The sequence below is a fragment of the Myripristis murdjan genome, chromosome 9 (genome assembly GCF_902150065.1).
Source record: "Myripristis murdjan chromosome 9, fMyrMur1.1, whole genome shotgun sequence".
NCBI lineage: Eukaryota > Metazoa > Chordata > Actinopteri > Holocentriformes > Holocentridae > Myripristis > Myripristis murdjan.
In genome coordinates, this window is record NC_043988.1 from 11,450,346 (window position 1) to 11,463,286 (window position 12,941).

Below are 12,941 nucleotides of genomic sequence, written 5' to 3' on the forward strand. Positions count from 1 at the left end.
CAATTAACCACCTGCTGGTAAAGCGGCAATACCATACAGCCGCACACACACTCACAATTGCAGACTCTAGTGCATGCAGTGAGTCACAGGCCTATTCAAATAGATCACTCACGCAGGCTCCATATTCATGAAGCTTAGGTGTAAAAGCTTAAGTACACAAAGCATGAGAGGGAAGGAGGTGGCGGTGATTTCAATCCTGCATTCTGGTCAGGCTTCATCTGGGATGTATCTAATTTGTTCATCTCCTTAATGAAAGTTATTGGCAGGATCGCATTAACCCGGTACTTAAGCCTCCTAATGGCCAAAGTCATACTCCAAGAGTGTCATGTGACTGAGCACATACACTCCCAGGCGATCGATGCTGAATAATTTCACACAGGATGTAGCCCTATCCTCTCTGTCTCCCTGTTTCTTGTAATTTTTGGATCATCAGACACTATAAAGTTGTGTAGTTCAATTTATGAGTGGCACAAATCATAACAACTGCTTATCTGGAAATGGAAAATGGAGAAAATCTAATCTCTACATCCTGGCAAATCATTCCGCGCTGATGAGGAGTCATGCATTGATAGAAATCTACCTTAATAAAGTTAATCATCAAATAAGGAGTTTTATAATTGGAAAATCATAGAAAGTGATCCAGTACTTAGAGATGTGTTTCCATCTGTTCCAGCTGTCACTTTCAGAGGAGCATGCGCTGCAGCAGAGGAGTTGGGCCACAGCTACTTACAGGGAGACAAAAAGGGCACTTGGTTCAACTGCAGACCACAAGGCTTTTTTCAAGTGTCGCAGATGTAATCACTGTGACACCATGCAACAAAATGAACAACCTCAAGGACGTACACTCAAATAAAACTTATACTGTCTGAGGATTCATTAACTGCAATACAACTCATGTAGTATGCCGCCTACAATGCCCATGTGGCTTGTTTATGTGAGAGGAACAAAAAGAAAGCTGGAAAAGAGAATCGCTGAACACAAATATGCCATTCACACAGGAAATGAGGACTACCCCGTGGCCAGGCACTATAAACAGTGGATGTAACATGGATTCATTGAAATGTCTAAGAGGGCAGGAGACAAATTTAAGAAACTGTTCCACACAGAAATATTTTGGATCAAGTTCAAGTGAAAGGCCATTACGGGTCCTGGCCTGAATGAAGAGCTGCACTATGTTCCATATCTGTAACCATAAATATTGTGATGCTGATGATGGTGGAGGCAATGATGATGACAATCATCATCATCATGTCCCCCCACCCTTTCACCATTTAAATCCTTTTTACCTTCCCCAGTTATCCCTCTTTTCCTTTATTTCCTTTTATTTAATTTATATCTGTGTAAGTGATAATAGCAGTAAGCAGTTAATTTCTTTTTCTAGTGGGCTTACAAGACACTTCAAAACATAACAGACAAGAACAACAACATGTATGTATATAAACATATACATACTGTGTAAATGTATATGTTTATGTATATATTTCATTCTATTTTATGTGTGATTGTCATTTTGTGTGACTGTTTGTGGGTATGTGATGGTGATGATCTGTCTGTTTTGCTAACCTCAAAGATAGGATGCCTTGTTGGAATCAACCTAATTATGTACACACCCACTTTCTTGACTGCACCTGTGTCAATTATCCAGCGCCAACCTGAATGCCAGGCAGATGACACCAGCCTTGATATATCTGTGAGCTGTCACTTGTTTTTACATGCCCCGAAGATGATTGTGAAGTTGTAACGCGTGGGCACTAAGCCTGTCTAATTAAAGTTGTTTTTTTAATTTTTGCGAAGCAGAGTGCTTTGGTATTTTTTAGTTATAAGGTATTGATCTCAAAACAAAGTGCAGATCTAACCTCTCTTTCTCTCTTGTTTGATCTTATTGTATTTCCTCGGATCCAAACAGCACCTGTCTTTAATATCTGAATTAATGAAGCAGCACTCCTCACTTCATTAATTGGCATTTGCTCTCTCTATCAAACAAGGGTTTATGTAGGGCTTGAACACTGTAGCAGTTGCCATAGTTGCAGTGGCATTTGCAGCGCTGTCATATGTAATATGTGTGGCAGGGAAACGTTGGAGGAAATGTAACATCACACCGCAATGACATCAAAACCACAGATAACACCGCAGATTACACTTGAACTGCTGTGTAAGTATCCTAAAAATGTATCATACATGTAACTCTACACAAACACTAATTTTAATAGGTAAAGTACGTCCTCATATCCATACAGTGCACAGAAAACCTGCTGACAAAAACACAGTTCCTTACATAAGCTTGTGGTATCGTTACAAAGCATGTGTAGCCTATGAATGGGAAATTATGTGGTGCAATCAATGCAAAAAAAAAAAAAAAAGAGAGAGAGAGAGAGAGAGATAGCATGTAGATGACGTGACTTGTCTCCCTGAAGTTGAAGCTGTGCATGAATAAAAAATGCTGCTGAAGAATTGGTTTGTTGAAAAGCACAATTTAAGAGTTATCTCAGTAGCAGAACTGGCAGAACACTTGCAGGTAATCATTAATCTCATGCATCTTCCTGTGTACTTAGATCTGTGATAAGAAAACAGGCTCAGGCATAAAGACAGACAAGAGTCATCTGTCAGTTCTGCTCCTCATTTGTTTATTTATTTATTTTTTGTATGAAATATGCTAAATGACCTAAATTATGTCACACATGAAACCTCTTTCCCAAATCACGTATTTTGGTTTGGGAATGAGGTTTCATGTGGGCTGGGTTGATACTTCAGTTCGAGGTGCTTCCAGCTTCAGGAGTGGCCAACACAGCCACACTATGGACAGACAGGGTGTGGCCGTAGTTACCTGCTCTGTTACACCTGAGAGCAAAATAAGCCAGCGTTAGTTATTTGCCCAGGCCTGAGAGGAGCTCTGCTGTCACTGGATTATTTCTCCACCAAAAGGTACGTTGGAATGAGTACACACAGCGCCCGGATTTCTTGATTTCTGCGCCAATCTTACTTGAGATTTAAACATTTTCTCTTACCCCTGCTGATTTCACATGTATATTCACTTTCATTTTAACTCTAACTTGCCAGTGAGCTGGAAGGAGAAACCACATAACGTTAACAGCAGAAAAAAATGCCTTTTGATTACTAGAACTGAAACCATACAGGTTTAGCGTTATCATTACAGAATCAAGAAGCCTAAGGAATTTGACACAGCAGAGATATTTTCATTTGCAGAATGAAAGAGTAAAAACATTAAATTTAGTTTTTAAAATTATATTCTAAGAATAATTTCTTGTCTTTGTCTTTATTTGCTGTCAGAGCTGCAATGAAGCTCGTATCCGCCAGCATGAGGCTAAAGGTGGCTGTGTTGTTTCTTGCAACATTTAATTTGAAAACAGGTGAGTCTGGTTTCATTCCTGAGGGGTATGTTTTCTTTCTTTTTTTTTTTTTTTTTTTATTACTAAGTTAGGCAAATGCAAATTCCAAAGTGTTCATGTCCTTGAATGTATCCTTGTCTCCACTCAGTCTTGAGGTAGACCTTGATATTCTCAACATGAAAGTTGCAGCATATCTGTTCACTAATTCAGTGGCTGTTTAACAGTAAACAGCACAGGGTTGTTGATGGGTCTTTGTTGCGGGTTGAATCAAGTCCGATCTGTGATCTACACACTAAATTGGCCTGTCTGACATGCTCCAAGTTATTGATGTGACAGTAATGCATCTGCCCTTGTGTGAACTGCATGACAGATGTCCAGTGGACCATGCACATATAATGTGTCTGACAGCAAGCCCTTGTAATGTTCTTTCTTTTTTCATATGCCTTGCTTGGTTGAAAATGGTGAAAATGCCGTTTCTTGCTTGAAAATGGTCGAAATGTGTGCATTCGTAAATTGCTACTGTGCGTGGGCACAAAATGATTTCAACCTTGAGCTCTCTCTATAGAAAGTGGGGCCTCTTTGTAACAGCCTTTCAGGAGCGACAATCTGAGATAGCTGGTTAAAATACATAACCATATCAAAAACAATAAACGGCAGCTTTTAAGTCAAAACAGTATGAGTATAATTGAAGCAAATTCACAAGGAGAGCCCATGTATTGTCACTTGTCACTGAAGTGCCGTTTACATTCCTTAATGTATTCAGGTTTTGTTGTTATTTTAGCTGTGCATCTTTGATAATTCATGAATCACTAGAGTTTCAATTTTATATGTAGCCCATTTTCACACAAAACACCACTTATTACCACTTTCATTCTGGCTCCAAATGTTCAAAAAAAATCTGTCTTCACTTTGACTTAAGAGTCCAATTAGTCTCAGATCAGCACTCCTACTCTACTCAAAGACTGTTTGTGAATACAGACCCAGAGCTTGAATGCCATTGAGAAGAGAAAAATATTACCATGTTTTAAGGAATAACTTTTTTCTTTTCTCACAGTCGGAGTAGATGGTTATATAAACTGCTGTCATCAGGAGGGAGGAAGTGTATTACGAGACAGACAATTTTATTATACTTTTCTCTTAACCGTGCGATGTCACAGAGGCGATGCTGGTGACATCCTCAGGACCACAGACCATCCAAAGGGCCCGGGGGGAGAAAGTCACAATAGGGTGCACCTACACCCCGGACCCCGCGGACACCGGAGAACTGGACATCGAATGGTCCAACGTCAGCCCTGACATGACTCAGAAAGACAAACTGGTGAGTATACAGATTTTAGCGAGGAGGAATGTTGTGAGAAACCTGTCTGGGAGGTTGCAGAATTTACTTAAGCATTTTAAACATTCTGAACCAAACTTATCTTTTAGCTTTGGGCTATGTACCAGCATTATAGCGAAAAGGACTGTCGTCTCTGAACGGGATCTTTGCATCTCAGATCTTGTCGTATTCAGGGGGCCAGACGGTGCACTATGACCCCAGCCTCTCCAAAAGGCTGAGCTTCACAGGAGACCCCAAGCAGGGAGACGCCTCCATCGCAATCTCAGATGTGAAGATCTCAGACACAGCCACGTACCAGTGTAAAGTCAAGAAAACACCCGGCGTTGACATGCGAAAAGTCACACTTGTAGTGATGGGTGAGGAAGAATTTCTCAGTCTGTCACTCCTGCCTAACTGGTTTCTGTTTTACCTGTTCTTTTTCTCATGCGCCCTGTTGTTCGTTTTTACACATCGTTCTCACTCCAATGGAATGTCAGCACCTCCTTTCAGTTTCCTTCCCCCATCCCAGTGATCACACCCGTCTCCAGCCACACCTAGAATTATTTTTTCCCACGCCCAAACCTCTCATGACAAGAAAAGCCATATACAAGAATTCATCTGAAAATACCATTTGACAAGTGTTTATTTTTATTTTTTCCCCCTCACCAGTTCGCCCATCAGTGCCAAAGTGCTGGGTGGAAGGAGGTGAGGAGAAAGGCGGTACAGTCTCCCTCCGCTGCAAATCCTCTGAGGGATCCACTCCTTTGAGTTATGTGTGGAGGCGAGAGAGTGGAGGTGCCATTCCACCCACTGCAACACAAGGTACAGAGGCAACCTTCTAGAAAAAAACAGCCTCTCCATAAGCAGGTGTACACATCAATAAGGCAGTATTTACTGCAGCATGTGCTGTGCCTTGTACTGAATGTTCTGCTCTGTCATTAAGACCCACAGACTGGAGAGCTGTTGATAAGGAATCATTCAGAGAGCAATGTGGGAAATTATGTGTGCGAAGCGAAAAATGCTGTTGGCAGAGAGCAGTGCAAATACACACTCTACGCGTACAACCGTAAGTGTAATCCAACATTAACGATATCATAATTTCTAATTTTACTCTAAAATTCCTGAAACATTTTCATACCTTGGGGATATCTCATTAGTTTCTACTGTATGGTTTGAATGTTGCCTTCTGCTGCAATCTTAAATTCAACAAATAAGATATCACTTAAAAGCCTCTTTTTAAAAATACAGTGCTGTGAGCAAGGACAACTGCAATTGCTTGAAAACTGTCTCTAAGCATTATGTCTGCTCTCTTAGCGCCAAACAAAGTGGGTGTCATAGTCGGGGCAGTAATCGGTGCTCTGTTGCTGCTGCTGCTCCTCCTGCTCCTCATCTGGCTCCTGATTTGCTGCTGCCACAAGCGTCGCTATGAGAAGGAGGTTGCAAACGAAATCAGGTACTACAGGACTGCAGGCACGTGTCTCAAACATGTTTGAAATAACACACAGCAGTTTTTTTGAGATGTGTTTTGGTTTCCTCAGGGAGGATGCCCCGGCCCCGGAGAGCAGGCCCTCCAGCAGAAACTCAAGCTTCCGCTCAGTGCTGGGCTATCGCGCCCACCCCGGGGTGATCTACAGCACCGTGAACAAAGCCCAGCCCACTAGGACCGAGTCTACCCGAAGTGCCATCTACACAGCCAGGAGCAACGGCTCGTCACAGTCAGCGTCTCCCGGAGCAAAACCGCCTCGCCTACAATACGACAGCAGATATGGATACCCTGTGTAACAGCAGACGGTCAAACACAAGCCCATTTTGGCCTGATAGAATTTGCCTTCAGTACAAAACCACAGCTTGTAAAGAATACTGCAGCTATGACAAATGGTGCAATACAATACAGAGGAACATAATGGTACAGGCCCACTAGAGACATATTTGAAGGCACAATTGCTAATTAGCTCGTTAAGAGTGCTGCTATATGACTACTGGAAACCCATAAAAATTTACCTCTGCCCTATGGACAAACATAATACTCAACTGGCTGACTTTCATGATGCACTGTAAGACGCATCACTGCCTCTATTAACAAGAGAAGGTCTGAAAAACGACTCTCCATAACCAAAGTCATTACTGCGCTCATTTTGCAAATCCTGTATGTGTATGTAGCAAATAACATGTACTTTTGTTTTGATGCCTATATTTTTTCCATTAAGCATATAAGCCTTTGTCTATTGTATTTTTTTTAAAATATTTGTACAATAAAATAACCTTTTTTTTAAACTGAATTGCAAAGCAAGTGAGTCAGGATGACACCATCTGACATGTTTTGCAAAGCAGCTGCTGAGCACTAAGGTTCACAGCTACATTTTTTCAAGTGTTTGAGGATATCGGGGTAGATGAAACATAATGCAATGGCAGTGTACAAATTACATCACCTAGTATGTGGAGTATGACTGTCACCTCTCTGGAGATGATGCATTTCAAACAAACAAATATTTATCTTTGCCACATCACCAAGAAAACAGATATTTTGTTTGGGAATGCAGAGAGAATTTCTAGTGTTGTGATATTCTCCTCAGACATTTTATATTATAAAATGCAATGATTTTCTACAAATAATGGTTTACATCAACAGCAGAGCAATTATATTTAAGGATACGTGATCAAAGACAGTGCTGAAACTTCATATTCTACTGCAGCATCACCCTCATTTAAAATTCTGATAAAAGTGCTTAAAAGCTCTGACCAACAATCATGTCTAACAGCTTCTACAGCCCTACAGTCAGGGGACTGTTTTCAGAAGTGTTTTTGTATCAATATGATGATGATTCGCTGATTGCCGTGTACAAGCAAATTGTTAGAAGGGGTCGGTAATGTCAAGTGCACCTCTCATTTGGCTCTTTGCATGGTTTGCATTTCTAAAACAAAGCCTTGAAAAATTACCTCACATTTTACAGTCTGGCAAATAAATGAGGCACTAGCCTCTGAAGCGGGACCGGCCCCAGGTTGTTGGGGGCCCAAAACAAAAAGTCCACATGGGGCCTTTTATTTTCATTCAAGCAGGTAATTAAAGACCTGTTTTATTTTGCTGGGCTTAACCCGTTATACGCTAAAATTACAATACATGGGCTTTTTCCTGCCATCTAGTGACCAATTGGTAGTGCTACAGATACAGAGAGAACTGCTAAAGTACGTTATTTTAAAAATGTCCAAACCTCACTCACTAAAACCTACAGCAATTAGTGAGGTTGTCTCTGTTGAGTGTAAACTACTTTATTTAAAAAAAATTCTGCTTTCCTCCAGGCTTTCAGTAATGATTCCTTGATTCATTAATTTTAATGCATTCTGTGCTTATGCTCTGTATATCTGTGTCATTTAAGGTTTTGTATTCTGAGTTTATCTTTACTATTTAAAGAGTGCTCCTGAAGAGAAAAGGTAAATTATATTTTACATATTAAAAATTAATTGAATGGAGCATTACAATTAAAAATATTATTAAAATGTGGTAAATTACATTTTCTGCACCTCCACATTATAATATACTTTAAGCATGTAGGCCAATACACCATTTTTCGAGTAGGTGAAAATAATAGATTAACTTACTATGTAAAAACTGGCAGGGTTTTGACCCAAAGCTGAATGTTGGCTAGTATATCTCCGTCATGGATGTAAAGGGGAGATGAAGGCCTACTGATATTCTGTTCATTTATGTTGTCGTCATGGCAGAAAAGAAGTGATATTAGTTAGTTAGTTAAAGTAACAAACCATTGGCGGTAATGGTATCTGAAACAGGTGAATTTCTTGCTTGTGAATAGCAGCTCCTATTTTTTTCAATTTCTTTTTCCCTTTTCAATTTTCTTGCAACTTCTTTCCCACCTAGATGGGTATTTGTGTTTATGTGACTGGGACATCACTTCCAGCTGGAGCTGACAAGACTCAACCAACTGTGGTGCCTGAAGTCATCAACATCAATCTAGCACAATGTGTGACTACAGCACACAAATTTATTACCAACCACAAACTTAGGCTAAAATTAGATAAAATGGGAAGGAAACATATAAAATGTCATAGTTATTACGGCTGCACATACTTGAATTATACATTAGATTATTTGATTTGAATAATATTGTATCAGTATTAAAAGCTGGTCGGACTGGAGCCCTGTTCGGCACTGCTGTAAAGCTTGGGTCAAAGTTTGCAAACAGCAGACAACATCACTTTAAGAAACATCAGAACTAAAATTTCATTTCTGGAGATGCTTCCCTTTCTTTAAGGTGAAGTTTTTTTCTCAAGTTCAGCAGGCAGCATTGTAGATTACACAACCCTGCAGCACACACACGTTGCACAAAGACACACTCACGCTTCCTGTCTGCCTTCATCTCTTACTTAATTGCTATCTTACCTCATATGAGGGCCCACTGAAAACTGTCAACATTTATGTGTGTGTGTGGGTGTGTGCGTGTAAATCTGTGTCTTCTGGTTTGCCCAGCTCCATTAAGGGAGTGTTTACAAAGAAGTGAGGAACTGCTATGCAAAGCCTTATCGTGATTAGCACGACATTAGCCCATCATTGTACCCACACATGAACCGTGAAAATATACAATAATTAATTACAATAACATGTCCGGCACTCTGAAATGGCAATGCTAAATAAATAAATAAGTCAGCATATTATCTGCTTTAATAGTACACTTTTGGGAAGCACATGTTTTAACAGGGTTGGCAGCACAATTACAGAAAGCAGCAAAGGCACTGTCCCCTGTGCAAAATGTGCATTCATATCTAGATTCAAAGAGAGCTATAGCTGTAGAGGGATTTTATCCACTGTGTAAAATGGCACAATCTGGCCGTGAATAGCTATGGATTGTTTTGGTTCTGTGGCATGAAATCAATTGGCTGTCATAACATGGCAATTTTAAGCCATTTAAGATCCCTTTTAGAACAAATGTCATTTATGACACCGGAAAGCCGTATTTTTGCTTATGAAATTAGCATCATGTGTGTTTTTACTGTGTAGTGCTGTCTGCAAAACAAGAAAAACAACAAACTGGTAAAAATCTGTCCACCAGTGTGGTATCTTCATTGCAGAACTACAGTGATAATAGTATTGCATTGGCAAGGCTCCTGTAGGTGACTCAAAGGTCATTTGGTCTCCTTATCAGGTCAGTGGCTGTATGATATGGTGCAAATATTTGCAAATATGTGGCCAAGCTTCAGGAACAGACATTTGCATTGGGACCATTTAAGAGTGTGGTCTGTGAATTGGCAGAAGCCGTCATGGCGTACTGATTGCAGTACAGTAAATTCACTGGACGTACACAATGTGCACACATCCTGCTCCCTCCATGTCCATGCAAATGCATAGCCACAGCTACCTGTTGGCATTACTGATGCAAATCATGTCTCCTCATGTATAAATTCCCCGGCAGGGAACACTCAAATTGGAGCATTTTGCCTTGCCGTGCCATTTTTAGTCAACATCTTTAGGCAATCGGTTGAAGCAAACATAAAAAAAGTTTTCATCATCAACTACAGTCAAAAATATTGAGTCAGACAACCTATCATTAGGTCTAGCGAGGAAAAAGAATGAAAAGAGAAAACCTGAGTGCGGTTTAGAGTGATGAAATGCCTCATCCAACCCAAGGGATCCTCCTCTGAGGTAAAGCTGGAACATTTTCTTACTCTAATTGCTTCAGCCCTCTTAACCCAGCTATGCTTGACTTCATTTTGCATATGATCACCCAAAATGCAGCTTGTACATTTCTGTGGGTTTTTAACATAATGGGCGAATTTTAAATGAGCTTATTCGGAACAGATTTGTTTATTTCAGAAGCTAAATGTGTGAATTTTTTCCCCAGGCCAAATGACAAACTGTGACTGATTCCATTCTGTGGTAGAAATGAAGAATCGGGTGGCTTGGATTGTCTCTAAAATTCTTGCATTCTTGCCATCAGTCTTTGAACTCTGCAAACAAGACTTCAAAACCCCACACTGAGCTGCTCAGTGGTGAATAGAAAGGTATGAAAATTAAGTTATTCTGGAAAAAAAAGTAAAGATTTACATTCCAGACATTTCCATAGCATTGCTTAGGGAGACGAATAACAGCATTATGTTGGCGAAAAATAAGTTTGCCATCTGGGCGCTGACAGGCCCGGTTGCTGTCACAACTGTGTTTTTCAATCTCTACATCCTCCTGATGAGTCTTGGGAACTACAAGAAAAACATGAGGTGGACCCCCAGTGAGACCATCATCACAGCCCTGTCGGTGGCCTGTGGGGCTCACCAGCTCATCTGTTACTTGTGGATGACCATGGATGAGGTCGACAGAGAGTGCCACATTGACAGGCTGCCCTATTCCATCATGCTACTGGTAATATTCAGTCTCAAGTTCACCATCATGTGGACCACGGGCTTTCTCACCTTCTACTACAGCACCAAAATTGTGACCACACCCAATCAGTGCTACACCAGGATCCAGGAGACCATCTTAAAACATGTGACCCTTGCAGTTTTTCTCATTCCTTTGTGTGGTCTGGGGACGTGCATGCCCATGCTGGTGGTGCTCCACCCTGACAACTACACCATGGACAACCAGGACTGCGGGGTCATTATCCCGGAAACGACTCCTGGTAAAGTCTACGAAGGCATGTATCTGATCCTCGCCGATGTCCTCCCGGGTGTGCTGATGATTAAATGCTGCATCTCCATCTCCGTCCACCTCACCATCCATCTCCGCAACATGAAAGCCAGCACCAACGGCGCTCACGGCCCAAAGCTCGGCACTCAGATGAGGGTGATCCGTATGGCTCTCTCCCTGGTGGCCGTCTTCCTCTGCTTCGTAGTGGTCGATCTGTATGTAAACTATCAGATATCAGTCCACCATGAGAACGCTATCGTGCTCACTTTCTTCTTTGCGTCTATCTATACATCCGGCTGCGCCATGGTGCTGGTCTATGGGAAAAAGACCCTCTGGAAAGCGCTCATCCGGGCCTATAATGAATTCCTGGACGAGTATCCCTGTTTGTCTTGTCTGAAAGTGCCGGAAAAAAAGGCCAAACCAAGTTCCCCTCCGAAAATTAACAACTGAGGTCTGTAAAAAGCCAACAGTTTGCTCGGCACCGTCAATCTGTTGTGTTGAAACCAATTAACATTTTGTCTGCAGTTGGAACTCTTATTAAGAACACTTTGAAATGACTTAATCTTTTGCGGCCGTAGAAATTACAGCAATGAATATTGTACTGCTGTATCAACATTATTAAGATTAGTGAGCAGCTCTGCATTTCAAACTGAGACATATTATCCAATTATTTTTTCCTTATCAGTATTTGTCTGACCTTGCTAGCTGATGCTCCTTAGGACCCTTTTTTTTTTTAGCCAATTAAGACTGGGGAGGGCAGAGATTTGTCTTGTGCTCGTTTTCAAATTTGATCCTCAATAGCCATGTAACCAACATACCATCCAAATGACAAGTTCATCAGTCTGTACCTAGGAATATCAATATTTTATGACAACAAATAATACCTGCGCCTGTAAAATAGATCCATAATAGTATGGTTGCATGAACATGATGTAGCATAGTACACATCTGAAATGCTGAAAAATTCATGACTGTGGTGAGATTTCAGAGCATATCAATAAAACAAGAAAGTGCTCACCACCTTCGTTTTTTTTTCTTTTTCATCAAAGACGTTTTTCAGAATTTCTTTCTCAGTCATGTTGCAGATGGTTTAAGCTGCAAATGGAGGCTACAGCAACCTGGAGATTTGAAAGGCCAACTTGTAATTGGAAGGTTGCCAGTTCACATTCTTGCGTCGGCTTGGAAAATCTCAATGGGGGAGGCACTTAACCCCCAACTGCTCCTGTGGAGCAGCTCAGTGGCCTGCAGTGCAAGAGTGTGTTTACACAGGGCAGCTCCCACGTGTGAGTGTGTGTAACTAGGAGTGTGCGTGTGTATGTGTGTGTGGGCGCGTCTGAAAAGTGCATTCATTCCCAGAAAACTTACCCTGAGTAAATAAAGGTTACAAAAATGCACCAGACCTCTTTGCAATGCTCCATTAGTTCATACCCTCTGGCACCACCTAGTGAGGTTCAAAGTGGAGATACAATAGTGCAGCTAATCCTACTCCACACAGAGGCTTCGGATCCCTCCAGCAGCTAAATGGACAAAGAAGGAAAGGGCATCTCTTCCTTTGATGCAGGGGGAATTAAGTCATACCATAGCCTCTGGTTTTATCCCCGCTCTCTTTCTCTCTGTTTTTCTCAGCTGGAGGAAGTTGTGTTTAGCT

The 12,941-nt window shown here is 41.2% G+C and overlaps 2 protein-coding genes across 3 annotated transcripts; both read left to right on the top strand.

The window, feature by feature from the left end:
• Positions 1 to 1,974: 1,974 nt before the first annotated feature.
• Positions 1,975 to 6,941, top strand: vsig8b (V-set and immunoglobulin domain containing 8b). Of its 2 annotated transcripts, XM_030060472.1 has the most exons (9): positions 1,975 to 2,152; positions 2,752 to 2,922; positions 3,289 to 3,368; positions 4,505 to 4,665; positions 4,841 to 5,039; positions 5,332 to 5,484; positions 5,606 to 5,728; positions 5,977 to 6,115; positions 6,201 to 6,941. In XM_030060472.1, the coding sequence occupies exons 3-9, from the start codon at positions 3,296 to 3,298 to the stop codon at positions 6,442 to 6,444; spliced, it is 1,092 nt and encodes a 363-aa protein (XP_029916332.1). In that variant the 5' UTR covers positions 1,975 to 2,152; positions 2,752 to 2,922; positions 3,289 to 3,295; the 3' UTR covers positions 6,445 to 6,941. The 2 variants fall into 2 exon arrangements, with proteins under 2 accessions (XP_029916332.1, XP_029916330.1); XM_030060470.1 differs by lacking the exon at positions 2,752 to 2,922.
• A 2,992-nt stretch (positions 6,942 to 9,933) lies between these two features.
• Positions 9,934 to 11,743, top strand: tas2r202 (taste receptor, type 2, member 202). Its single transcript, XM_030059235.1, has 2 exons — positions 9,934 to 9,938; positions 10,747 to 11,743. The coding sequence occupies exons 1-2, from the start codon at positions 9,934 to 9,936 to the stop codon at positions 11,741 to 11,743; spliced, it is 1,002 nt and encodes a 333-aa protein (XP_029915095.1).
• Positions 11,744 to 12,941: the final 1,198 nt, after the last annotated feature.

Excerpts from the sequence above, each read along its gene's own strand:
- vsig8b (XM_030060472.1), top strand. The coding sequence starts at position 3,296 with ATGAAGCTCGTATCCGCCAGCATGAGGCTAAAGGTGGCTGTGTTGTTT. Across the intron at positions 5,040-5,331 it reads AGTCACACTTGTAGTGATGG|TTCGCCCATCAGTGCCAAAG; the intron begins GTGAGGAAGAAT and ends CCCCCTCACCAG. Across the intron at positions 5,729-5,976 it reads CACACTCTACGCGTACAACC|CGCCAAACAAAGTGGGTGTC; the intron begins GTAAGTGTAATC and ends CTGCTCTCTTAG.